The 23840-nt window shown below is 41.8% G+C and overlaps 2 protein-coding genes across 4 annotated transcripts in view; both read right to left on the bottom strand.

Annotated features, from left to right (window-relative positions):
• The window catches only part of LOC133414366 (serine/threonine-protein phosphatase 4 catalytic subunit B), a 32033-nt gene extending 29489 nt beyond the window's left edge, over window positions 1-2544 (bottom strand). Inside the window, exons 1-2 of one of the 2 annotated variants that reach the window (XM_061699654.1) lie at window positions 2433-2544; window positions 779-1053 (exon numbers count right to left, since the gene is read on the bottom strand). In XM_061699654.1, the coding sequence (XP_061555638.1) occupies window positions 779-888 (110 nt within the window). In that variant the 5' untranslated portion in view covers window positions 889-1053; window positions 2433-2544. The remainder of the gene's footprint in view (window positions 1-778; window positions 1054-2432) is intronic. The other variant, XM_061699655.1, reaches the window with a different exon arrangement.
• A 2600-nt stretch (window positions 2545-5144) lies between these two features.
• Window positions 5145-23840, bottom strand: part of engase (endo-beta-N-acetylglucosaminidase) — a 32121-nt gene continuing 13425 nt past the window's right edge. Inside the window, exons 8-14 of one of the 2 annotated variants that reach the window (XM_061701637.1) lie at window positions 23722-23825; window positions 23477-23588; window positions 21280-21467; window positions 21050-21189; window positions 15517-15613; window positions 11591-11702; window positions 5145-5288 (exon numbers count right to left, since the gene is read on the bottom strand). In XM_061701637.1, coding sequence (XP_061557621.1) covers window positions 5277-5288; window positions 11591-11702; window positions 15517-15613; window positions 21050-21189; window positions 21280-21467; window positions 23477-23588; window positions 23722-23825 — 765 coding nt within the window. In that variant the 3' untranslated portion in view covers window positions 5145-5276. The other variant, XM_061701636.1, reaches the window with a different exon arrangement.

Raw genomic sequence — 23840 nt, 5'->3', positions numbered from 1 at the left:
GATGATGAGTGGTTTCCGTCTTGTGGAAGAGCATGTATATTTTTTTCCCCATAACGGCCTCCTCCATTTTTCACAGTAGGGACTGTTCATTTCTGGGTATGTTTCATTTCTGTGTCTGTGAACATAAGAGATTATGTGCCTTGCCAAATGATCCAGTTTAGTCTCATCTGTCCTTAGGACAAACCCACACAAGCTTTGTGGCTTGTCAACATGCAGTTTGGCAAATTCCAGTCTCGCTTTCCTAGTATTTCTTTGTAAAGGTGGTCTCCACCTTGGCTGTCTCCCCTGTGAATTCTACTTTGGCTCAAATGACAACGGATGGTGCGCTCTGACACTGATGCACCTTATCCTTGGACTTCACCTTTAATTTCATTGGAGGTTGGAGACAACTGTAGTCACAAGAACATCAAGATAAGCAGCAGCTTGATGTTCTTGTGATTAGAGAGCTGGTCTTATAGCCTTTACCATTAAGGTCCTTGTCTACAATTTTCTTTCTAATTTCCTGAAACAACTCTTTACGCTTCCTCTGGTCCATGTTTTATGTGGTGCACATAATGTCACCAAACCGCACATTCAACCCAATGATGACATTTTGCTATTATTTAATTAATAGAAACTATTCAACTTTATGATTAGACAAATATGCAAACAATTACACTATGAAATGTAAAACAATGTGAAAACTGATTATTAAAGCAGCTGTTGTTCCATTTCGCAAAAATGTATAGCGCCAGCATAAACTTGTTATTTTGTGGCTGCGTGTGTGTATATATGTTACCTGGCTTTGGCACAAAGCGCTTTCACTTCGTTTTCCTTAATAAGTTCACAGCGTCTGAGCTGTTCAATCTGTCGGTCCAAGTCGCTGATGTCGCCCATTGTCACACACATAGGGAAAGCTGCTCACTCACGATGGCCACACACTGCTCTTCACACACTCGGTTGGGTTAACTAGTACCACGCTCTTTGATTTGCTGGTCGTCGAGAAGGCACTCCCTTCCCCTTGGGGCAGTCTATATTTGACTCTTTCCAGTCAGACGCTCACAAGAAGACACACTTTTTGGATTGGTGGGATGAGAAGAATTAAAGTATTAATGACATATGTGTTAAAAAAGGTAAAAACATACATGTCGCTAAGTACCATTTTGCATCACAGCACACTTCCCAAGCAAATGTTGAACAATGAATTCTATTTTTTGTTCTTCTACACTAAATTAAAAACATATTGTAGGTATGCATGTAACCGCGGCTGACTAAGTCTCTAAAGTGGTCACTCAACGAGTCACACTCGTGATTGCGCATTTTAAGAGGCGGTGGAACCGTTGCTTTCCATGTTTTACCGCATTTGTTTTTTTCACCTTACCACCACGCCACTAATGAGGACATAGAACAAATCTCCTAGTTTTAATCACGACATCAAAATTTCTCAATAGACCAATCACACATTAAGCCTCAGACAACATTTCCCACATTTAGAGTCCACAAACTCCCCTCAAAAGCTACAGGTAAGGGTGTTTTTTTCTAATCCATATGGTGGTCTTTTATTATATAGTTTTCTCTATGTTTCTACCAAATTTGATGTAAATTGGTTGACAGAATTTTTTACATGAATTTTAACTACATATGCCTTACTTAACTGTGCTATATTTATTCCTTACTATTATCAACAATGTATCAGGTGTGTTCATTGTTGACCATTAGTTTTTACTATGCATGGCACCAATTATAAAAAAAAATATGTACAGCACTAATAGTCATAGCCTAATTTGGTATATTTTACTACATTTCAGGTACGATACATTAGAACATTACACAGAAATTAATGTCATTGTTGTTTCTTGACAGTTTCAGTGTTGGTCAAGCTTTCCAATTATAACATCAGTTTGAAAATTAAGATATGAAAGTGTGAAAACTCGGATTCAACAACAACAAAAAGATGTCACACCTAAATTCTCGACCCCCATTGACTTTGCATGAAGACGTTGACCAGAAATTGGTGCACTTTCATAGGTTATAAAAAGCCCTAATTTTCTCAATATTTGTCACAGAAAAAAAAGAGACCTTACTTAGATGACTTGAATATGGAAGGTCTCGTGTAATTTGAAAAAATCCTCACATAGCTGCTACTTGTTTAGAACACTTGAAGGGCCTAACGCGTGAGGCCTACGCTAAGTAGTTGGCAGTAGCAGGGTTATTTCACTACCACGACGTCCATCATCACATTCTTGTGTACCCTTAATGTAGTTTGTGAGCTTTTGATAATCGATATAAGGTTGGACCACAACGCGTTGTGTAATAATGCAGGAAATTGCGAAGGCTAGCTACCGAACACGATTTAGCGTGCCACTACCGCCATCGTTACATCTCGAAATGTTACAAACGGCGCCGACAGATAAACAATCAGAATCTTCTATTAATAATATGGAACGACTCACTTAAGAAACGTTGAAAGGTGAAAAACAAGATCCAGTACGTTTTAGAACTTTGGAGTGTTTTTTCTTCATTTACCGGCCTCTCTGTTCCTCTGTTTGTGTCGTCACTTCCGGGTTACTCCCTTCTATTTTATTTTATTTTTTTACTTTGGTGGTTAGCAAACATTTGGGTGCATTACCGCCACCTTTCGACTCGGAGTGGGAAGCAGGACGCTGTATAACACTGGTCAACACATTTATTATTATTTTTTTAGCTGAACTCCTTTTCATACCGCACTTGGCAATGCGATTGCCGCCCTCGATTCTCCCTTTCATTGTGTATGTGCTGAGGGGGCGGCAGCGCGTTGAGCCGACTCGCGGCCCGGGGCGGCATTGCAGGGGTAAATCACAATGACGTCACATTCCGCGTTGTGATCTCGAATAGAAACAAGTTGCTGTTTTTGTTGTTGTTTTTTTAAATGACTTAATCGAACAAGTATACAAACTGTATACAGAACATTTTATGCGAGTAAAGTAGTAGTTACAAATACATTTCGTTTTCAAAGCCATTTTGTTACTCGAGTCCTTATCAGGAGTTGCATGTCAGAGTCATCATTGACTAAAAATGGGAAAACGAAGGCACTTGCTTGCTATATTTACATTTGTGAAGATATAATTTTGACAAGATTAACAGGTTGTGGAGTTTGCATGTTCTCCTCGTGCCTGCGTGGGTTTTCTCCGGGGACTCCAGTTTCTTCACTCCAGTTTCTTTTCACACCTAAGGGCAATTTAGAGTCCTCAATCAATTTACCATGCATGTTTTTGGGACATTTTCATTCACATTCAATCATTCATTCAAACTACACTTCATTCATTCAAACTACACAAAGGCATAATTTTACGAGAAAAACAAAAGCAACTTTTGTGGCGAAGTTGTGCGATTATGGGGGGAAATAACACCCTAAGGTTTACAAGAATAAATTTGAAATATTAGGCCGGGGGAAAAAAATCAGACATTTAAAAAAATTATGAGGAAATTATGTGGGGGGGGGGCGAATCCACATTAAACAACATTAACGTTATGTTACATGAAAAACATTTGTTAGTTGAGCATAAAGTCAATACTTAAGAAAAAATAATAATTTTACAGGAATAAAGTCAAAATGTTAGAAGCAAAAACTTAAGAATTTCATGAAAACGCTGTACTTCAGTAATGATTCGATTGATTAACACGTAATAAACAAACGTTAAACGAAAATTTTATCTGTATAAAAGTTTTAAAACAAATTTCTTCAAGATTAAATGCAAATATGTTGAAGTTAAATTCAACGGAACAGGATTTGGGCAGTGATTTCGTAGCGTACCACTAGAGGGAGCCCGCGCACCACACTGAGAATTACTGCTGTAATGCATTGCCCGATACATAATCAAAACGACAAATAAATGTATTTCATGAAATGTCATTTTTGCAATCTATTTACAATGAAGATTGGTAGTTGTGGTTCACATATAGTGTGGTCCAGAAGTATTTGGACAGTGACTGAGGTTACCTTTACACGCCAATGTGGAATTTAATCAAATGAAACAAGATGTGATTGAAGTGCATACTTTTTGAGCTAAGCCAACTTTATTTACAGAGCACTTACAAAAACAGAGGCGTTACTGTTTTGTTTTGAACAGGAGTCAGCAAAATAATAGAAGTAAAAAATTAATAAAAATAGTGTGTATATATAACATTTATTTGTAAACCAAAAACCAAAAAAGTACAAGATGCACATAAAAACATGACTAAAACCTACAGGGTCCAAAACAGGAGTAAAAAAATACAATAAAAAATAGGTACAATAAAAACACATGAACATGAGCAAAAGGATCATTTTCATATAATTTGATCAATAACGGTAAAGACATGGCCCATTGAATTTCCTTTAAAAAAAATCCATTGTACTGATGAGTATTTCAAATTTTGGCAGTTGTTATCCATCACAAGGTCATAATTGTTTCTCAGAAAATATATTCTAAACCAATAATTTTCAAACATTTAATGCCAGAATGTCTTTACCATCAGGTGTCTGAAAATAAGTTTCATGATTTGCAAAATATTTTGTGAAGATGCTAGTTAAATTTTTGGATCTATAGGATTTTTCTCCTCTCTCTTAGTATGCCTTTTCCATGAAAACAAACAAATGCATGTTAGCGTCTTCAGAGTTCCTTTGTTGGTTCTTTTACAAACGGTCCTTCTTCATCACTCAAGTTGTCCTTACCGTTAATGCCACTGGAGAGAGCCTCATTATGTTGCAATCACCAGAAGAATCTCCGAGCTCAAGTGCCAGGATGAGGCAGCCATTTTACATACACACAATAGCAGACAGCAAAATAAATTATGTTATTTCTGAGAAAATGTCGGCGCGATTGCATGTCTTTTCCGTTATTCCGATTGTATAAAGCCAAAGAGTGTCATGGGTTTAATGAGCAGATAGGATCATTCATGCACTTGTAGCTGCAGAGTTTGTAGGGCAAACCGTACATTGAGCAACTCACACGATTTTTATATCTTTACCATTATAATAAGACGCGTATTTCAATGGGCCAACACCATTTACGCTGTCAATAAGGATTGACTATGAATGCCTACAATTTTCAATCATTAAAAACGTTTTGAAAATAGGAGTTTAAGCGTGGCTGTTTCGGCATGGGAGACATTTACCCATTAGAAAACCAAGGTGACACCAAAAATTGCAAAATCAGAATTTCCCTTTTTTATTGATCAAATGATATACAAACTGACCAATATGTTCCCGCAATTGAGTGACGACGAGTCCAGAGTGTATCCAGCCTCACTCAAAGTCAGCAGGGATTGAATGCAGTTCACCCATTACCCTGAAAAGGAAGAGTGGTAAAAATCGATGCTCCCGTAGTATTTACCTCTATCAGCACGAAAATACAATGTCGAGTTATTGTTTTCTCCCATTGTCAGAACTGCAGTCACGACCCCAATATAAACATCACATAGTCACTTGCTGTCATCTTTTGTCCATGCTCCACATAGACAACTTTTAGACTGGAAATATGTTATGTTGATCGAGATTTTTTTCCCCCTTGGCCGATGTCTGCATTCTACTAAATAACATTGTAGTTTATAATGTATTTCCATCAACTTCACAGTCTTTGTGCAACACATCACTTTTATTTGCAGTCTTGGAATTATGTTAAATTGTATTGGCTTCTTAATGATACATTCTTTTAATAGTCTACAACCTAAGTAAGAGAATTGGCCTATAGTATTTATTACGAGACAATTAGTTACACAATGGACTACGTAGAAAATACTGTTGCTTGAAAGTGCAACGTACAGTTCTGCTCACCAGTATTGGCACCCATGAAGTTTAAGTACTAAATGTGGAATATCTCCTGAAGAAAATGAATCAAGTGAAACAACATTTTTCTATAGAGAACTTGCGTTGGATACAAAAGAGCAAATGATAACATTTTATGGACAGATGAAAGAAAAATGTCGTTTTTTTGCAATGCACACAAACAGTATGTTTACAGACGCTGCAATGAAACAAAGGAAAAGAATACCCTGCCAACAGTCAAGCCTGGTGGAGGATCCATAATGCTGTGGGGCTGCTTTTTTTGCATCTGGTTCTGGAGGCCTTGACTGTACAGGTATCATGAAATCTGAAAATTATCAAGAGATTTTAGCGCGAAACCTGGTTTGAGGCAAAGAACGTGTCCTCCAACAAGACAAAGACCTAAAGCACACATCCAAAAGCGCACAGGAATGTTTGAAAAGGAAAAAAATGGACTGGTTTAAAATGGTCAGCAATGAGTCCTGATGTCAATCCAATTGAAAATCTTTGGGGGTAGCTGAAATGTGCCATTGGGGAAAAGAACCCTGCAAATGTTCTAGAGCTTGAAGAAATTGCAAAGGAAGAGTGGGAGAAAATACCCCCTAAGAAGTGCAAAAAGCTTCTCGATGGATACAAGAAATGCTTGGAGGCTGACATTGCTTCCAAAGGCTGTGCAACCAAATATTAAGGAGGGGTGCAAATATTGCTGCACATGCTGATTTCAGTTTTTTCTTTGAAATTACAATAGTTAAATTGAAGAAGAAAAAAACAACCCACAATTCTTTGTTAAATTATTACTTTGGACCTCCAAGTAAAAGATCCTGATGATATAAATTTGGTACATTTCCATTTTATTCTGACGATATCATACAGGTCACGCAAAAAATGAAGCGGTGCCAATAATGGTGAGCAGGACGGTACAATTCATAGTCCAGTTTAACAAACAGAAAATCAAAAATCAATACATAATTCCACAGTACTCAAGTATGCAGAGTATGATTTGTCTTATGGTTATATGAAATTACATGAAGCACAAGAGCTGAAAGTTTATTTTTCAATCAATCTCAGAATAGCTGACACTTCTTCTTCCCCAATAGCTCATTGGAAGTTGGAACCCCTTCCAAGTTACTGGCTCCACCAGAAGTTCCAGCTGGCCTGGGGGCTCAAGCACTGAGAGTTCTGTTATCCGATAAAGTTTTGAATATGCCCGGCCGACCACAACCAGTTCACCTGCAGACACTGTGGGATTTGGACCTTTCAGCTGGCGCCAGTACACCTTGAAATGACGTACAAGCTCGGTCGGGTACCCCCATTGTAGCGTTGCGTTGAGATACAAGCAGCAGGAAGTGGAGTGCGGAGAAGCACCAGCACCACGCAGCCACACGATGTCATAAATACAAAAATCCTGAACCATCACAGGGGCCTCGTGTAGACTGGCTATATCTAGGAACTTCGAGAAGAGAAGAAAGGGAACAACTCATCAAAATGATCAATTGAACATTGTCAGTGAAGGGAACAACATTTATTCATGCCAATATATCGGTACACTTAAAATTCCACTCAATTGATGAACTTGCGTTTTATTGCAGTCATCTAAAAACTGACAGTGTTTTTTTCCCCATTGTGTGGTATACCTCCTCTATTAATGACTTATTGATAACCTGTTGAAGTAATGCTGGTAGAATATTACTACAGGGGATCCTCAAACTTTGACGTCTTGTGGTAAAACCAACACTCATATACTGTATTATTATTCAGAAATACTTGCTTTGACCAATGATGTTTGCGTCATAATTATAAACTATGCATCTTGCGCAGTGGTACAACAACTTCTAAACGTGCAAGCCAACAACAGGAGGAAAGGTAAGAAACTGTTTCATTTCATTTGTCTCATACAAATAGTTACTGTAATAATGACTGACAGCTTTCGTAGAAAAATCAGGTTACGTTGCTGTTGGAGGAACGAAACTCTGTCGTAGACTGAGGACACCCTGTAAACCAAGGCCAAATCCCCTTCATTACTTAGACTTTCTCTAATTGCCTTCACAAGTCACATAAGTAAGTACTTTTGCAAATAGAGTCTACCTGTGTGTAATCTAATGTTTGTGTAAATGATGCTGTTCTGTGAAAAACTCCGTCGTTTGTTAGACATCAGCACTGAACAAAAAAACACCATGAAGCCTATGGAACACACCGGACAGGTCAAGGATAAAGTTGTGGTGAAGTTAAATAAGAGTGCTCACACCATGGAGAGCCGTTGCCCCAAGTGGCTTGACATGAATCATGGCTCCAACGCGATAGAGGTGAGTTGAAAGAAAAGAGAGAATTATAAAACTTCTTCAAGAAGGGAAAACATCACAGAATGTTGAAAACGATGTTACTTGCTACAATTCGGACCACAATACAAACAAAATGGGGAGGTTGAAAAAGTGAAGCGTCCTGGTAGACTAAGTTCGAAAGACATCCATGCGTCAAGATAGAAAACTTAAAGCAATATGTCTTGAAAATAGAAAACGCACAAATGGGCAGAAACTGGAGTCAATGTCTGTGACCGAATTGTAAGAAACTGCCAAAAGGAAATGATAATCCTGAACACTATTTTGGCAACATGACAAAATATAGTCGATATACTCTTTTAATGTATTATCCCATAGGTTACTTCAATAGTTCTTTGTTCTTGTGTGACTTTCTAGGTGAATTGTTTCTTCTGTCTGTAAGTGCGCAGCACACACCACCGTGTCTGACCCTGTCTCTCGGGGAAAGCACGTGCGGATGCTGCAGCCAAGGCCTCCGTCTGTCTATCCTCTCCTCCTTCGCATGCTGCCCCTGTTCTTCTCAATGACCTTCACTCACCGTCTACTCCCACTCCCACTGAACGCACTTTGTGCCGTCATTGTGCTGCCTTTTTTGTGGATGGTGTTTGGGTGGGCCCCAAAGGGAAGCCACATCGCTCTCATTGTCTGTTTTTGTTTGTTTTGTTAAGTTTAATTGCCACATGGGATAGATCTTGTGTCTAAATAGGGGATTTTGTTGCAGAATTGACACCCCCTGTGAAGGCAAAAAAAAAACTAGTCTAGTTATGGTAAAAATGTTTTCAAAATGGATTGAAGTATTTCCGGCAAAACGTGCATCAAAGCACTACTGAATGAAATTATTCCCAGATGGGGAATTCCTGAAAAATTTTCCTCCGATAATGGCACACACTTTGTAAATGAAGTGATGACCCATCTTACAATTTGACCTCAGAACACATTCAGTTATCCACTTCTCAACACACACACCATAGATTTACCCCCATGTTTTCTCCTCATATAGGTCGTGACAGGTGATGTATACACAGGTCATTCTTTTTCTTTGGTCTCCCCACATTCCATTGGTAAGGTTCGAGTCCTTAAAGGCCAGGTTAAAGTCCCGGATTAAAGTCATCTTCCCCTCACCATCGGCGCCAACTCACCACCAGGTGGTGATCAGTTGACAGCTCCGTCCCTCTCTTCACCCGAGTGTCCAAGACACGCGGCCGCAAGTCCGATGACAGGACCACAAAGTCGATCATCGAACTGCTACCCAGGGTGGCCTGGTGCCAAGTGCACGTGTCAACACCCTTATGCATGGACATGATGCATGTTGACCAATACTCATGCCAGAGTAGCATATGCTCCATTTGCACACTGATTGAGGAGTATCTGCAACATTTGCACAATCAACATTGTCCCAGATTATCGCACTACTCGCTTTAAGTCTCGGCACCCTTTGCGCAACGCTCATTACACCGGACTATTGCTATATGAGTCATTCGAACTGCTCTGAGTGCTAGAAGACTCTGCATCTTTTTGCACAATTGTCAAAAAACAAAACAAAATCTGTACCGTCATTACCAGATAACTAGCAACCCTTTATTGCTCAGTGACTGTTTTTGTCTGACTGAATTTTTGTCTTTATGTCTCAAAGTGTTCTCTGTCAATTGACTGTCTCTTGTCGTACTAGAGCGGCTCAAACTACTGGAAACAAATTCCTTGTTTGTTTTTTGGACATACTTTGCAAATAATGATGATTCTGATTCTGATAACCATCCTCGCTGTCAGAGGTGTTGCAACAGAGAAGGCAAGGCAGGCAAATACCTAGGACCCCAAGCTGAAGGGGAGTCCGGGGGACAGCTGACATCAGTTCTTATCAATGGCTAATCACATTTATTTTGGAAGGCCACACCCAAGCCTGATTCCCTCCAGACCGGTTATATGAAGAAATCGCTTGAATAGAATCTGTCTGACAAAATGAAGTTGGCCCAAAAAATCTCAAAAAGGTGCAACAAAATGCCACAATCCATAGAAATTCTAGAACAGATGAGAAATAAAATCCATCAATCTGAAAAGTGCTACAAAGCCATTTCTCAAAGCTCTACAACTCCAGCGAACCACAGTGAGAGCCATTATCCCCCAAAAATAATAATAATAAATCAATTGTTTTTAAATTAATAATAAAAAAAAAAAGCACAGTGACGACTCATCCACAAAGAAGCCCAGGACAACATCTAAAGAACTGCAGGCCTCCCTTGCCTCAGTTAAGGTCAGCGATCATGACTCATTATAGAAGAGGCTGGACAAAAATGGCACCAATGGCACCAGAGAGAGTGGCGAAAACCAGTGCAGACCAAGAAGAACATAAAGGCTCATGGAGTTTGCATTTGGAGTTTGCATGTTCTCCCCGTGCCTGCATGGGTTTTCTCTCGGTACTCCGGTTTCCTCCCACATCCCAAAAACTTGCGTGGTAGGTTGATTGAAAACCCTAAATTGCCCGTAGGTATGAATGTGAATGGGTAGTGGGCGCTGGCTGGGATAGTGTAGGGGTTCCCGGGGGCGGTACTGCAGGGCTGGGTATGATGGTCCTCTCTCCCTGTGGGGTCGGGCCCCTGCGGCCTCTTCTAGGCGGCCGATGTTGGGGCGCCTCGGTGGGGCCGGTGCACCACTCTGGGTCACACACATTGCGGGTGATGTCCCGCCACCCGGGCAACTCCCCCCGACTGGTTAGCACATCTGCCTCACAGTTCTGGGGACCGGGGTTCAAATCCCGGCCCCGCCTGTGTGGAGTTTGCATGTTCTCCCCGTGCCTGCGTGGCTTTTCTCCAGGCGCTCCGGTTTCCTCCCACATCTCAAAAACATGCGTGGTAGGTTGATTGAGGACTCTAAATTGCCCGTAGGTGTGAATGTGAGTGCGAATGGTTGTTTTTTTTTTCTATGTGCCCTTGGCACACCTTGTCATCGTCCAATAGGACTGTGTATTTTGACCGGCACTTCGCTTCCCGTGTGTCAACATACTTGGTTGCTGTTGTCAGCACTTATTCACACGCACAGACCAATGTTTAACAAAGCTTTAGAGCATGAGAAAGCCGGCATGTTTATGTACAAACATTAGTGCTAGCACTAGCTTGCTAGGCTAGGTTTTGTTGCCTGCTCACGAGCCGTACTGTATTAAAATTACGTCGACATACCTCAAGCAATCCTCGAATGGATAGCGACAAGACAAAGGACAGTGATCGTAAAAGACGTGAAACGGTGGTATCGGAATACATGTCATGTAGTATTGCCACTGTCTGATCGAGATAGGGAAAGATTTTATGGTAGTAGTCTGACATAGTGCAATCGCGAAAGACCAAATTTGTCTTATAGTCTGATCCAGGCTTTAGTCACGTAATTTCACACTTAATGGCCGGCAGGCACAACTATTTGTATAAGCAATTAAAAAGTCCATCTCCCACAATCTGTCCCCTTGAAGTCAAGCAAATGTTAGTCCAATTTATTCTTTGCCTCAAAAAGATAACTTTGATGTTCTCACCATTATTTCTCCCATCCTGCAGCTGAAAGTTGTGTCACAAGGCTCTCCGATCAGCTGGATGTTAAGACAAACGTCTCTAAGAATACAGCCTTGGAGGTCCAACTTTGAATACCTAGAAACATAGGAACAGAGAGGCAATTGAAATTTTGACTTAAAGGGGAACTAAACCAAAGCCAAAATAAACTGTATGTGCCAGGACAAGTGAAAACACAGTACTCTGATTAATATTGCATTCATAGAATAAGAATGAAACAGGATAATTAATCAACAGAAGGAAGAGGCCATGTTTGGCAAAATCATCATCAGCTGCAGACCTCTTGTGAATACAAACCGCCAGTGGTGGGATACCTGCTGCCACAGCATTCAATTGAACTGTGTCAGCAGTGTCCTTCACAATTCGAGGTGTTGATTTTTTGGGATGTGATGATAGCGCACCTCCTTCAGTCTTCATTCATTATGTGGCGGCTGCTCTTCACATTTGGATTGGCTGAATAGGCATATAGGCGGAACTTCCGCCTCGTGATCGCCCCCTTGTAGAGCTATTTTGACATGATTATGTCAACATTAACCATTCGTTGTTTTAATTAAAGAGACGCTACAGCTCAATAACATATTGTAAATTGTACTTTTTAACAAAAATAAAATGATGAATATTGCTTTCAAAGAATTACGTCAACATACCTTTATTTATTTTTTTATTTTTTTTAACATCATCAATCACAAGCGCTTTTAGATTTGTGATTGTATTAAGGAGAGGATGAATGGGGCCCATGTATCCTGAGATTTTGGGCAAAAACCTCCTTCCCTCCGTGAGAGCATTGAAGATGGAACGTGTCTTTCAGCATGACAATGACCCCAAACACAGGACCCGGTCAACTAAGGAGTGGCCCCATAAGAAGCATTTCAAGGTCCTAGAGTGGCCTAGCCAGTCTCCAGACCTCAACCCAAGAGAAAATCTGTGGAGGGAATTGAATGTCCGTGTTGGCGACAGCCCCAAAACATGACAGATCAAGAGAAGTGAGGCATGGAAAAGTGGGCCAAAATACCTGCTACAGCATGTTCATACCTGTTCAAGAGCTACAGGAAATGTTTGACCTCGGTAATTGCAAACAAAGGTTCATTACAAAGTATTGAGTTAAACTTTGATTGTCTGAATATTTATTTTCCACAAGTATATACCAATAAATAGTTGAAAAATCATATAATGTGATTTTCTGGGTTTGTTTCCCCCACATTCTGTCTTTCACAGTTGAAGTGTTCCTATGATGAAAATTACAGTCTTTTTAAGTGGGACAGGACATCTTTTCCAAACTTTTTTTCCCCCCCTCAATGTGTGTATGTGTGTGTATGCATGTGTGTTGCTGCCCCCTGCTCCAGTGTGTTCCACTAACATGTGTATGTCGTCACTGTAATGGGTTAAATGCAGAGAACAAATTTTGTGTGCATGCATGCATGTTCATGACAATAAAAGATGGTTATTCTTCTTCTTCTGAAGTGCTTCAGCGAATCATCCATTCATCCATTCATTTTCTGAGCCGCTTCTCCTCTCTAGGGTCGCAGGCGTGCTGGAGCCTATCCCAGCTGTCATTGGGCAGGAGGCGGGGTACACCCTGAACTGGTTGCCAGCCAATCGCAGGGCACATACAAACAAACAACCATTTGCACTCACAGTCACACCTACGGGCAATTTAGAGTCTCCAATTAATGCATGTTTTTGGGATGTAGGAGGAAACCGGCACGGGGAGAACATGCAAACTCCACACAGGTGGGGCGGGGATTGAACCCGGGTCCTCAGAACTGTGAGGCTGACGCTCTAACCAGTCGGCCACCGTGCCGCCCTCTGGTGCTCATGTACTGATCTATATGGCTCATTTATTGATCCATATGCCTACTCATTTTGACCGGAATTGTTGCCTGATAGGAGAACCCAATCTCAGTGTTTTGCGAGTGATGGTGAAATCAACCCCATAATGACCCTGTGCCCTGGCTCCCCCTTGCCGTAGCATCTTTGTACTGAAGGTGAAGTACATTGTACTTCATCTATCTCCAACTGTGACAGCAAGTTCCTCTTGCTGATATGCGAACATTGAGCCAGTAGTTGTTTCTTACTTAATGTGGTGTTCCGAAGATTCCAATCCTCCCACATTCTCGAGATGTACCCCCTTTGACTGGGCTTACTACAATAGTAGCACTACAACAGTATCTTGTTTTCCACTCTGCTCCATGAATGTCTTGCTCTTGTTCTAGTAGCCAATTTCGCACTTTGTCCTGGTTTCCCAACACCTTACGCGGAGCTTGTTGACCCACGTGACGTCCGAGTCGGTACGACTCTATCATTGTGCGTATCGCTCAGCGTGAGTGTGAAGGGTTTTGCCTTAGGACTCACCTGAATGTTACCATTTCACCCTGACCGTGATTCGAACCCCGGTACCCTGTGTCCAAAGTTTATATATATGTCACTGATGGTGTAGTGGTACACGTGTCATATGTGCCCTACGAGTGACTGGCGACCAGTTCAGGGTCTAACCTTTCGCCAGTTGGGATAGGCTCCAGCGGCCCACGATCATAACCAGGATAAGCGGTGTTGAAAATGTGTGTGTATGTATATATATCTATAGAGCGAGAGAGAGAGAGAGAGAGAAAATTGTGGCAAGGCACAGATCTGGCCAAGGTTCCAAAGACATTTCTGCTGCACTTAAGGTTCCTAAGAGCACAGTGGCCTCCATAATCCTGAAATGGAAGACGTTTGGGATGACCAGAACCCTTCCTAGAGCTGGCCGTCCGGCCAAAGTGAGCAATCGGGGGAGAAGAGCCTTGGTGAGAGAGGTAAAGAAGAACCCAAAGATCACTGTGGCTGAGCTCCAGAGATGCAGTCGGGAGATGGGCGAAAGTTCTCGAAAGTCAACCATCACTCCAGCCCTCGACCAGTCGGGGCTTGATGGCAGAGTAGCTCGACGAAAGCCTCTTCTCAGTGCAAGACACATGAAAGCCTGCATGGAGTTTGCTAAAAGAACACCTGAAGGAATCCAAGATGGTGAGAAATACGATTCTCTCGTCTGATGAGACCAAGATAGAAATTGTTGGCCTTAATTCTAAGGGGGATGTGTGGCGAAAACCAGGCACTGCTCATCACCTGTCCAATACAGTCCCCACAGTCAATCATGGTGGTGGCAGCATCATGCTGTGGGTGTGTTTATCAGCTACAAAGACAGGGAGACTGGTTGCAATCGAAGAAAAGATGAATGTGGCCAAGTACAGGGATATCCTAGACAAAAACCTTCTCCAGATTGCTCAGAACCTCAGACTGGGCCGAAGGTTCACCTTCAAAAGAGACAATGACCCTAAGCACACAGCTAAAATACCGAAGGAGTGTCTTCAGAACAACTCCGTGACTTATTTGAATGGCCCAGACAGAGCCCCGACTTAAACCCAATTAAGCATCTCTGGAAAGACCTGAAAATGGCTGCCCACCAATGTTCACCATTCAACCTGACAGAAGTGGAGAGGATCTGCAAGGAGGAATGGCAGAGGATCCCCAAATCCAGGTGTGAAAAACTTGTAGCATCATTCCCAAAAAGACTCATGGCTGTATTAGCTCAAAAGGGTGCTTCTACTAAATACTGAGCAAAGGGTCTGAATACTTAAGGCTGTGTGGTATTTCAGTTTTTCTTTTTTAATAAACCTGCAAACATTTCAACAATTCCGTTTTTTTCCTGTCAATATGGGGTGATGTGTGCACATTAATGTGGAAAAAATTTACTTCAATGATTTTAACAAATGGTTGCAATATAAAAAAGAGTGAAAGATTTTAGGGTGTGTGAAAACTTTCCATACCCACTGTATGTACACACAGACATGCCATGTTATCAGAGTAAACCTTTCCTTTTTTAGTATATTAGGATGACCAAAATCTTAAAATGCTTTACCTGATATTCCAACCCGTATTCATATTTTCATGTAGATGGGGAAACTGCCGAATTAATTCATGTTCTTCATGGAGTAGAACTGGAGACACACTTATTACTGCAGACAGGGAAGGGGGAGAAAAAAAAAAAAAAAAAAAAAAAATTAACATTGTGTTAGAACAAATAAACGTACAGTGCCATGAAAAAGTAGTTGCCCTTTTCCTGATTTCTAATCTGATTTTTTGTAGACCTCTCACATTTAAATGATCCAGATCATCCCAAAAAAATATCTCACAAAGACAGCCCTATTAAAAAAATAGTTTCTATTTTTATACATGCCTGCATGTTTTTATGGCAAGAGTGCTAAAAAATAAATAAATAAATCAATACAGATACTGTCCAACATGCATTTTTTAAAAATCTTGTATCATACAAGTTTTATTAGTGTGAATGTGAGTTTGGTGACCTGTCCCTACCCTCTTTAGGGCTCAAAAAGAGAAAAAATGAGACAAATAAATACAAAATGAAATAAAGCAAAGCAAAGCACATTTATTTATATAGTGCATTTCATACACATACATAAATTCATACACAATGTGCTTTACATGATTAAAACCATTTAAAAACAAAGGAAAAAAAGCTTATAAACATTTAAAACAAAGAGAAGAAAACAATTATAATAATAAAAAAATAAAATAAATTGTGATTTATTTTTTTTGCCAGATTCCCCATCCATAATGGGAATGGCTATGTAATACCTAAACACATATACTGAACTAAAAGCAAGTGAGAGGACAGCCCAGAAAGTTTGCATGTCATTAGCATTGTGAAATAGCAATTAGGTCGTGGCCCCACACCAAGAAACTCAGGACACATGCAAGTGAATTGACACTGTCACGCAAGCACAATTAATGTCAGAAGTGTCGTGGCGTTGCTGTGCAGCCACGATGAAGACAGAGGACCTCACTCCAACCATTCAAACTCAGGTGGCAGTACAGTGCTCCGAAGTGTTGGAATTCTTGGTTTTTTAGGTGCTGTTTTAATTTATTGCATTGAATTTGAATTTTCTACCACATAGTTAAAATTCTTGAAACTATTTTTGACGTCATGAAAACATTATTGTGAAATGATTGTAGGTGGTCAATTCCACCTTGTTTCCATGTGCTAAAAAGAAGAGGTGTTTAGTTAATCTCAAAATCAGGATTATACCAGATTGGGAAGAAAATACTGGGTGCCAATTGTGATTCTGTTGCTTCTAGACTTTTCACCCAGGTAGTTAAGGTGGATGCAACTATCGGGTTCTTAAAACAGTTGTGGCATTTGAGGCTTGTTGTGATAAATGGGAGTTCAATGCTATTTCAATCTATCTGTTTCAATTCTAGCCAAAATGTATCTTCCTCATTATGGTCGATCCATTTGATGAGGTATTGTAATTGAACTAGCTAAATAATAATGTCTAAGGTTTGGTGCATGTAGTCCCCCCTCCAGTTTAGTTTTCTGAAAGGTGGATAAAATGATTCTATTTTTCTAATTCTTGAAAGAGAAACTTATTAGGGCAGAGTCGAGTGTTTGGAACCGCTAACGTCGGTTTAAATGTATGGTAATCGGTGAGAATAAACAGTTTATTTGAGGTAGTGTTTCATTTTAATTGCAGCTATTCTTACCACAAGTGAGATAGGTAGGTTATTCCAGCGCTTTAAATCAACAGGAATGTTTTCCAGAAGGGGTGTGTGATTCAGATGGATTAGCTCTGTACATTTTGACCAAATATTAATACCTAGATCAGAATCAGAAGCAGAATCACAATCCTGTTTATTGCCATGTATGTAAAAACACACAAGGAATTTGTCTCCGGTAGTTGGAGCCGCTCTAGTATGACAATAGACAGCCATTTTGACAGTAAATACTTTGAGACATAAAAACACATTACAGAGAGTCACTTAGCCTCCAGCAATTTAATGGCAAGAGGGAAGAATCTGTTGGAACGTCTGCTGGTTTTAGTTTGCAAGATACTTATATGTTCCCTATGGCAGTGATTTCCAACCTTTATGGAGCCAAGGCACATATTTTACAATTGAACAATCTCACGGCACACCAACCAACAAGTCAACATGTCACAAAAAGTGTACTTCCTGCCATCTAATAGAAGGGCATTTATTTGTTCTGTCTGTCACTATGCCTCACTGGCGTAAATAGATGAATAAAGATACATTATTTCTTGGAAATAAGTAATTTTTTGAGCAATTAAGTCAAATTTGATCATTTGCCACGGCACACCTGAAGAGTGCTCACAGCACACTGGTTGACAATAACTGCCCTATGGGAACAGGGTAATCTGGATTTGACCTGCAGGATTCCAAAAATGTGCTGTTATTGGAACTACTGTCGATTTTGACCAATTGATTGTCCGATAATTGTGAAAATGTTTAAACGAGATTGACGGTTTAACGTGATGACTTGGATTTTGTAAATAAAAAGATCATTACCTGTGTACAGATTGATTTTGTGTTCTGTCATCCGAGAGCAGATACCTTTGATGTCAGTGGTTTGATGAATATTGCAAATAGCAAGAGTAAGAGTGGGCAGTCTTGTCTGCTCTTCTTGTGGAGTAAAACGGTGATGTGATCCAGTCGGGTGACATGGCAGTCATAGTAACGGGGGAGCTGGGTTTTCACTAGCCTCATGGGGGGTGCTCCTGATGCCGGGCCCCCCGGGCTGGATGGCCGCTTAGGGTTGGGGCTACCCTCTCATGCCCCGTGACTGCTCCCTGAGTCACCCCCCCTCTTATCGTTCCCTTGTCGGGCGCCCCTCCTTTCCATCAAACAAGGCAGACTGTCTCGGGCTGGGCGGAGACTGGCTGCATTGTGGGCCTTGCGGGTTGGGGGGGTGTCTTGCTCTTCTGCGGGTGGGGGGGAAGAGGGTGGCGGGGCACGTGGGGCAGTGAGGGGAGGTGGGGAGCTGGCATTGGGTAGGCCGGTTGTCGGGGTGCCTCGGTGGGGCTGGTGGACCGCCCTAGGTCCCTCGGTGTGTCTCCCGGGCTGCTCTCAGGTGGACTCCTGGGCCCGACCCCGCCTTTCGATTGATTGGTGGGGTCTTCAGCGTCCGCGGCGCAGGCACAGCAATTACAGGACACTTTTGTCCGTCACTGTGCATGCGAAACGGTGTCAATTCACTTGCATGTGTCCGCAAGCACGCACCCCTGTCGTCTTTGCTGGGTGTGGGGCCACTCACTTATTGCGACAAATAACTCACGAATATGCGAATTGCTTGGGTATCCCCTCACTCACACTCTGGTCCTACAGGCATTTATAATTTACATAGCCACTCCCACACCACTTCAGTTGTACAGCCGGGTTCAATACCCTCGTCCTGCATGCTTCCTCTCCTGTCCTTGTCCTGTCTTATCTTGTCCTATCCTTGCCTCACAGGGTGTAGCACTACTGCCCAATACAACACTCATATCTAATGTGTCGTTGTTCTACATATAAAATGATTTACTTTCCTCATCTTGTTTACAGTCAGTGCTTTGTCTTTTGTTGTCTTCTTTTCTCACTCCCCTCTGGAAACCTTGTTCTGTTCGACTGATCGATTCTGATTCTCAATGGGGGGGCAGTTCAGAGTACCCACCCTTTTTGGAGTCAATAGAGGTGCTGGGGAGCGCTCCCGCTGGGGACTCCATCGTTGGGGGACTTCAATACTCACGTGGGCAATGACAGTGAGACCTGGAAGGGCATGATTGGGAGGAACGCCCCCCCAGATCAGAACGCGAGCGGTGTTGTGTTATTGGACTTCTGTGCTCATCACGGATTGTCCATAACGAACACCATGTTCAAGCATAAGGGTGCACTTGGCACCAGGACACTCTAGGTCGCAAGGTGATGATCGACATTGTGGTCGTGTCATCGGACTTGCAGCCGCATGTCTTGGACAATCTGGTGAAGAGAGGGGCGGAGCTGTCAACTGATCACCACCTGGTGGTGAGTTGGCTCCAATGGTAGGGGAAGATGCCGGTCAAACCTGGCAGGCACAAACGTATTGTTAGGGTCTGCTGGGAACCTCTGGCAGAATCCCCTGTCAGAAGGAGTTTCAACTCCCACCTCCGGCAGAACTTCACCCATGTCTCGGGGGAGGCGGGGGACATTGAGTCCGAGTTGACCATGTTCTGCACCTCCATTGCCGAGGCGGCCGACCGGAGCTGTGGCCATAAGGTAGTCGGTGCCTGTCGTGGCGGAAATCCCCGAACCCGTTGGTGGACACCAGCGATGAGCGATGCCGTCAAGCTGAAGAAAGAGTCCTATCGGGGCATTTTGGCCTGTGGGACTCCTGAGGCAGCTGATGGCTACCGGCTGGCCAAGCAGAATACAGCTTTGGTGGTCGCTGAGGCAAAAACTCAGACATGGAAGGACAGCTTGGAGGAAATTCTGGTCCACCATCCAGCGTCTCGGGAGAGGGAACCAGTGCACCATCAACACTATTGAGGATGGGGCACTGCTGACCTCGACTGGGACGTTGTGAGTCGGTGGGGAGAATACTTCAAAGACCTCCTCAATTCCACCAACACGCCTTCCCATGGGGAAGCAGAGTCTAGTGTAGAGTCTAGACAATACAGTAACACAGCACATTTTAGAGTGGTCTTTTATTGTGGACAACATCAATCACACCTGTGCAATATTCATGCTGTCTAAGCAGCATCTTCATATGTCACACTTTGGTGGATAGGTTACTTCAGGAAAGAAATGCTCACGAACATAGATTTTGACAGATTTGCGAACAATATTTGAGAGAGTCTTAGCTTTTTGAGTGTTGCGTTTATATTATTGTTTAATGTATTTAGGTACTGTAATTACTATCCAGGCTCCAATAATATATCTCTCATTCTTTCAATCCAATTCAAGGGAACACAAGAAAAAAATATTAAAACAAAAGTATTCTAAAAATTGGATTATGTAAATTGACAATATTTATAATATGGTTGTAAATTAATGAACATAACGATGTGCGACCTGTGGCATGAGGAGAGCTGTCATGCTGTCACACACGCCCTCTCAGACCTCTTTGCAGAGTATGAAGATGTGATTGAAACAAATAATAAGTACATAAGAAATCAATAGTGGCACGGTGACCGACTGGTTAGAGCGTCTGCCTCACAGTTCTGAGGACCGGGGTTCAATCCCCGGCCCCGCCTGTGTGGAGTTTGCATGTACTCCCCGTGCCTGCGTGGGTTTTCTCCGGGCCCTCCGGTTTCCTCCCACATCCCAAAAACATGTATGGTAGGTTAATTGACAACTCTAAATTACCCGTAGGTGTGAATGTGAGTGCGAATGGTTGTTTGTTTGCATGTGCCCTGCGATTGGCTGGCAACCAGTTCAGGGTGTACCCCGCCTCCTGCCCGATGACAGCTGGGATAGGCTCCAGCACGCCCGTGACCCTAGTGAGGAGAAGCGGCTCAGAAAATGGATGGAAATCAATATAAAAGATGGGTAATTTTGGTTAGGGGTGGTGCTAGGCGTCCCGGATCAAAATGTTTTTGAAACTAAGAGAATCAGAAACCTACATTTGACATCCTGGTTATGCTCGTCTGTCCTAAGTGCAGCATCAGTTATCTTGAGCTCCAGCGAAACTGTGACTTCAGAGGATGACTTGTAGACAATGCTGACCAGGGTATTCGATAGAGGCACATGGAGAGAGAAGAGCCTGTAAGTTAAATAAACACAAGAAAAGTAAAGGTCAAGGGACAACGATATGCCTCCAGATTATGTAAGGCAGAGTGAAATCGGGACACACTTAGCACAGACTGCAGAAGTATGTGTGGCCGGGATGAGACCATCGAGGAGCAATGAACATCCCCCATTCCAGGCATCCTCTGGACAAGCACGGCTCCTTACCCAGCCATGACCATCCAGTTGCTCATGGTAGTACCATGGCTGGATTTCCTGGGCAGACAGGTTGAACCAATTCCTCTTTGTTTCACACTATGTACACAAGGACAAAAATACAGCAGTCACACAAATGATACTTAGAGCGGCTGAAATAAGTATATAACACGTCACCATTTTTCTGACTAAATATATTTCCAAAGATGCTATTGACATGAAATATTAACCAGAACAACCCAAGTAATCCATACGTACAAAGAAAGTAGAACAAATAAGATCAGACATTAAGTTGTGTGTAATAATGTGAAATGACACAGGGAAAAAGCACTGAACACATGAAGAAAGGGAGGTGCAAAAAGGCATGGAAAACCAAGACAACACCGAAAATCTATCAATCATCGAACAGCAATCCAGCCCCTTGTCAGTGCAAATGAATATCAGCTAGTTCAGTCCTAATTGATGGCCTACTAAAAGGTCTCATTGCCAAGGGGTGAGTCAAGACACATCTCATGATGGGGAAGAGGAAAGAGCTGTCTCAAGACCATCGCAAACTAATTGTTGAAAAACATAACTATGGCATTGGTTACAGGTGCATATCTAAGCTTCTGAATGTTTCCAGACATGCAAACACCAAAGGCATGAAAAAAGGTGACCAAAATAACAAAAACAAAAACAAAAAAAACATTGCCGGAGGGTCTAGGGGGAGCCCAAAGGCCCCCGCAGAGAATTCTTTATTTTCACATAAATTAAGCAATCTGGAAAACTCTGAAGAATACAATAAGGCATAATACACAATTTTCTTGAAGCAGAGAACCATTTATTTACACCACTCAAGTACATGTTGATGTACAAATATAAGATTCAAATTTTATTTGCCTAATTTCTTTGCTTTTTTGTTTTGGCCTCCAACTTGAGCCAGGCCCATCTCCACCTGCATCTGATGCCTGCTTCAAGCTGTGCCACATGAATAACATCCTCCTCTTTAAGCACTTTCATTTTGGAAAAGAAGTTTCACGTCATTTTTCACTATTACCAACTTCAAAGGCTAATCCCAAATGCATCCTCCAGGAAAATAATATTACAATAACAATATTTTTCCATTTCTGAATTTGAATTTAGTTCATTCTGTGTTGTGACATCGCTCCGTCGCGTCATACATTTAACATTAACATCCGTAAACTAATTAGATCATTGTAGATGTGGGTTAGGGTTGTGTGAGTCTGTGTGTATGCACAGTCAAAACTACATCAAAACATCTGCAATTTACTGCACGGTGTTTTCTCAAGTTATAAGTGAGATGAAATATTCCACGTTTGGGCAGACAGTGCTAGACAAATACGACTACATGAAAGCTGTTGTTTTCGTTCGTCTAAATGTAAATACGAGTAGCTCGCCGTTGCCTTCATGGTAACGACAACCTTCCCAACATAGCCGCCACTAGGCACGACAATCAGCCAGGCTGGCATACCTAGTTTTAATACTGATGCCCAATAGAAGACGTGTGAGGTAATGTGACTTTCTTGTGTCGTTTTACTGGTGAACTAGACTTAAACGTCACTCGTGCTTAAATTGGATTGGCACAAACAGCACTCAATGCGGAAGTCGAAGTCGTAGTCTCGTGCACAAAATAGTTGATAAATAAGCAATAATTGATCAATAAAAGTAAATGTAATAGTAATTAATAAAAGTACCATTACTTCTTAGCAGAAGCGGCGGAAGTGTTTTTTCTGGATCTCGTCAATTCCTGTGACTTATCCAATGCACATCCCGAGCGCACCGGCAGAACCTCAGGCCAATGCGCTTCCATATTAGGCCTATTTTGAGTACAAAATGGCGAATTTGATTTGCATGTATGGTATGTGTAATACTAGGATGAGGCGATTAAACATTTATACGGTTTCACAGTCATAACGGCCCTCTGAGGGAAACCGTGCCTACAATGTGGCCCATGACAAAAATTAGTTTGACACACCTGGCCTACATCGTCAGGACCTTTGCGATGTGACTATTGCGCCTGCACACACATTACGATGGTCAAACAATATACCGTGCAGCCCTAAACCCAAGTTTGCAATGGTCTAATCCCACCTCTTTTTGTACTGTACCTTTCCTTTCCAATAGACAGCATTGCCAAAGCCCTGACAAAAGGAAGAAACGAAGGGGAGTGTCACAGCTGGACGATGAATGTACAGGTTGCCTTTCAGAAGAGCCCAGAATCTAGAAGTTTGTTTTCGAAAATTATGCCAGTCAGTAATTTCCAATAATGAATTCACATTCACAGATTTAAATACTTCTTTTTATGCTGATAATAACTGTACAGTATGTAGTGCAAACTTTGCGGTCATCTCACTTATCCTGATTATGACGAAACTCGGTCTTTTTTTGGGTCTCGTACACCCAACCAGGAGCAAAGATTGCAGCGGAAAAGTTGTACTTTCGGATGATTTCCAGTGCCTGTTCAACCAAAAA

This window comes from Phycodurus eques, chromosome 16, assembly GCF_024500275.1.
Source record: "Phycodurus eques isolate BA_2022a chromosome 16, UOR_Pequ_1.1, whole genome shotgun sequence".
Lineage (NCBI taxonomy): Eukaryota > Metazoa > Chordata > Actinopteri > Syngnathiformes > Syngnathidae > Phycodurus > Phycodurus eques.
The sequence above is the reverse complement of the archived record's forward strand: the minus strand, read 5'-3'. Positions and strand labels throughout refer to the sequence as shown.